The sequence below is a fragment of the Pyxicephalus adspersus genome, chromosome 5 (assembly GCF_032062135.1).
Source record: "Pyxicephalus adspersus chromosome 5, UCB_Pads_2.0, whole genome shotgun sequence".
NCBI lineage: Eukaryota > Metazoa > Chordata > Amphibia > Anura > Pyxicephalidae > Pyxicephalus > Pyxicephalus adspersus.
The window spans coordinates 104,984,441-104,989,024 of NC_092862.1; the positions used below are offsets into that span (position 1 = coordinate 104,984,441).

General features: G+C 38.9%; 1 protein-coding gene across 2 annotated transcripts in view; it reads left to right on the forward strand.

The window, feature by feature from the left end:
* Positions 1-2,950, forward strand: part of TRIM71 (tripartite motif containing 71) — a 43,922-nt gene extending 40,972 nt beyond the window's left edge. For both annotated transcript variants that reach the window (XM_072413444.1, XM_072413445.1), the window contains one exon: positions 1,139-2,950. In XM_072413444.1, coding sequence (XP_072269545.1) covers positions 1,139-2,590 — 1,452 coding nt within the window. In that variant the 3' untranslated portion in view covers positions 2,591-2,950. The remainder of the gene's footprint in view (positions 1-1,138) is intronic.
* Positions 2,951-4,584: the final 1,634 nt, after the last annotated feature.

A 4,584-nucleotide genomic window follows, 5' to 3' on the forward strand; every position in this document is an offset into this window, starting at 1 on the left:
TGGGTTTTGATAAGCAGTGGAGGCGCCGTAATCTCACGGTAGTGGGCGGAGCAGCGGCAAGTAATCTGCAGTGGTCTTAAATTTGTCCCAATATTACCAGGTACGTATAGGTCTACGTGTAGAACGGTTCCCTGCACTGACAAGCTCCTCCATATATTGAATATCGTTTACCTTGCTCAACCATTGCTGCACAGTAGAAGGAGAAGTTTGTCTCCATAGTGGGGGGATGCAGGCCTTGGCTGCATTTAACAAATGTCGCAGCAGCGACCTTTTATAGCATTTCCTCTACATTGCTGATACATGAAGCAGAACAAGCTCTGGTTTAGTATAGACACTTCTGTCAGCCTTTGCACAATATCAGCAACAACCGCCCAGAATGAAACTAAACTAGGGCAGGTCCAAAATATGTGTAACAGTGTACCTACATGTTGTCCACAACGCCAACACTCTGAGCTAGTGTGTGGAAAGAGTTTCGCCAGGCGATCGGGGGTTCTATACCACCTGGTAAGTACTTTGTAATTAGTCTCCTGATAACGATTGCTGATAGAGGCTTTGTGCCCGTAATATAACATACACTCTATTTGATCTTTGTTAAATTTAATACCTAGATCTCTCTCCCATTTAGCGATAAAATATGGCGTTGAGGGGTCCTGGGCCGTTAGTTGTATTTTTTACGTATGGGAAAGCACTCCTCTCAAGGGTCACTATTTACACATAAACTCTCTAGCATGCCAAGGGGGCGGCCAAAATCCTGTGCCGGTGGCAGTGACCTAATAAAATGTTGAAACTGTATTGTCCTCCAGTTATCCAGACTCGGAAGGGAGTGATCTACTTGAAGCTGGTCCGTAGTGAACCAGAGGGAATGGTGTAGAAAATGGAAAGCACGATAAACACCGTTCTCAATCCAGATCCTATATACCGGGTCTCTCCTGCTAGTTGGAAACTTGGGGTGTCCTAGGATGGGGGACATAGGGGAGGGGAACACAGTAATTCCTTACCTGCAGAAATATAATTGTGTTTAAATATATTCATTCTTTATTTTCCACCAAATAAAGCCTTAATGAAAAGTTAAAGTAAAAAAGTAATTATTTGATATGAATTTGTGTAATCTATAGCGATGTTTCCTTTTATTTCATAGGTTGAAAAGATTCATCAAGTCAAAGCAAAGTCTCTCTACCACCAGGCTGATAAACTCCACCAGGCTCTAAACAAACTTGACAGCACAATTAATGCAGTACAGCAGGTTTTGGAAGAAGCCTGCTCAATGGATATCCTTATTGCCCGTGATCGTGTCTTGACTCAAGTGCAAGATCTAAAAAATGCTAGAGGTCTGTTACAGCTTCAAGAAGACGATAGGATCATGTTCACTCCACCTGATCAGTCCTTGTACCTTGCCATCAAATCCATGGGATTAGTTAGTAGTGGGGCTTTCGCAGCACTGACGAAAGCCATGGGAGAAGGTCTAAAACGAGCCCTTCAAGGTAAAGTTGCTTCTTTCACTGTTATTGGCTACGACCATGATGGTGAAGCACGGTTATCAGGGGGTGACATTATAACTGTTTGGGTCATGGGTCCTGATGGGAGTCGATTTGCCGCTGATGTCACTGATCAGATGAATGGTAAATATTTGGTTACTTATAGGCCACAACTTGAAGGAGAATATCTGATCTCTGTAATGGTGTGCAATCAACACATTGAAAACAGCCCATTTAAAGTCATTGTGAAGTCAGGTCGTAGCTACTTAGGGATTGGAGTTCCTTCCTTTTCGGTTGGGGGTGAAGGTGATCTTGATGGAAAGCTCTGTCGTCCCTGGGGAGTCTGTGTGGATAGGGAAGGATTTATTATTGTTGCTGACAGAAGCAACAACCGCATCCAAATCTTCAAGCCATGCGGTGCTTTTTACCGCAAGTTTGGCTGTTTGGGATCAAGACCTGGCCAGTTCGATCGGCCTGCTGGTATTGCATGTGATAATTCTCGTAGAATTGTGGTAGCAGATAAGGACAACCATCGTGTTCAAGTATTCACTTTTGAAGGCAAGTTCTTGTTTAAATTTGGTGACAAAGGATCGAAGAGTGGCCAGTTTAACTACCCTTGGGATGTTGCTGTCAATTCAGAGGGGAAGATCCTTGTCTCGGACACCCGAAATCACCGTGTTCAATTATTTGCTTCAGATGGGACATTCCTGAACAAGTATGGCTTTGAAGGTGCTCTCTGGAAGCACTTTGACTCTCCGCGTGGTGTGGCATTCAGTCAAGAAGGAAACCTACTTGTCACTGATTTTAATAACCATCGTGTTCTCGTAATAAATCCTGACTGTCAGGCAGCACATTTCTTGGGATCTGAGGGCACAGGCAATGGGCAGTTCTTAAGACCTCAGGGCATTGCAATAGATCAGGAAGGACGCATCATTGTGGCGGATTCTAGAAACCACAGAATACAAGTTTTTGAGGCAAATGGAAACTTCTTATGCAAATTTGGCGCTCAAGGAAGTGGCTTTGGTCAGATGGACCGTCCATCCGGTATAGCGGTTACACCTGATGGCGCAATTGTCGTGGTCGACTTTGGTAACAATCGTATTCTTGCCTTCTAATCCGTTTTCAAAACAAAGCCCTCTCAGGGAAACTCTTTGAAGTTTATAATATACAACGTTACTAGGAACCTACCTCGTTTTTTTATTTCTTACAATCTGCAAGAGTAGAGCCTGTGAAGAATAAACACAAAATCTGGGAAGGAAAATCTACCTCAAAACCTCTTAGGAGGCGTGTTTTTTTTTCTTTCAGCACAAAATTTTGATTTCAACTTCAGATACCTCGGATACGGACAACAGAAAAAGTCAGAGATGACTTAGACCTTTTGTGAAAGAAGCCAAAAGGGCTATAAAAAAAAAAAGTTTTGTTTTTATTTTATTTTTTTTTTTAAACACTTGTGTCCTCTGTAACCAAATGTCTAAATTCTGTGTTTACCTGTGCTGCTGCAACAGAGGACACTTCGTATATTACCTCAATGCTTTTCAGAACAGAAGATACCTTTTGTGTGCAAATTTTATCAAAGTGTTTTTTATTTTATTATGATCAAACATTGCATACCTCAGCAAATGAAAGTTTTTTTAATCTTTTTTTTTTTTTGTCCAATTTAAGTAATGTGATTTCTATTGTAGAGGATTCTGAATATCTGAATCATTGATTTTAACTCACAATTGCGTTTGTTTTACAAATTTCATTTTGGCATCCAATGCATGATGTGTGTTGCTAAATGGTTGCCACACGTAACTGTTGATTTAGATATAGTATGAAAGACTAAGCACAACTTGTAAAGGTCAAATTATTCTCTGGTCTGTATAAAGGAGGTTTTAAGCAGCATTCAGGCAGACAACGCAGTTGTGTTGAATCTCTGTAGGGATAAAACTAATATTGAGTATATTGATGAATATAATCAGAAATGAATACTAAAAAATTTGAGAAGTCAGAAGGCTGATATGTTGTAGCTCTGCTGTGATTTAGATAACCATTATGCTGTATCACACAGTATGGTTGGTTGGTTCTGAATACAAAGATTTTTACCATATTACATTCTGCTGTGTACTATAGAAACACATTGATTGACAAGCGTATAAAGTGTTCAAAGCGGAAACCAATATTAAGAGTTTTTGATTTTTTTTACTTAAAAATGTAAAATAAAACACATGCTGATTAAAATAAAAACAATTTCACTGTAATAAATTAGGCAATCAAGGTGTGCTCTTGGAGATTGTATTTATTTGATATTGTGCCAATGCAAAAAGCCTGTAAACTCAATTCATAAGTCAATGAGATTTTAAAATTACAGCCACATTGGTGAAAATGAAGATCCTTTATTTCCACCAAAAAAGTATCGTGGCGTTGAGCCTTTGTGCTCTCAACACAGCTTGGTGCAAAACTTTTGATAATGACTTCAAAACAACCACAAACTTCCAAATGAAGCACATTAAAGTAGCCCATGGAGACCTACAGGATTAAAGATTAGGTTAAAGAATTGAATGTTTGCCATTTGCTTTGAGTGAATGCTTGTTTATTTTAATCAGCCTGTGTATTTTGCAAGTTTGCAATATTAAAATTTAATCTTAAATCAATCTTCCCCAACCAAAGATTTTTCTTTCCTACCTTGGAAGAACTTGGTTTGTTAAATTTATATAAACTGATCTGCTGTGATTATATTTACTTTTTTATATTGATGGCAGATTTTAAACATATTTCCCACTTTTTGCACTTATTTTTATTTGTGTATATATACATTTTTTTTTTAACCCTGATCTCCTTAAAGAAGGCTGATGTAAGGGTTATCTGTTTAACAGCAGTTAATTTGGAATGCTAAAATTTACTTAGCTTACTCCAAATCATATCCTGGCTGCACTTAATGTTCTCAAGGCGGTAAGGGAGAAATCTGACCCTTTAAAATGTGTGTATGGCTTTTTTAACTTGTGTTACTAGGAGATGCAATGACACCACCTCTTTATTTAGGAGAGATTAGGGTTCATAGCTACGCTAATATCTGATCAAGTCAGCTAAACTATGTTTGGGGCTGGTACATTTTTGTTTTCTAAAACTT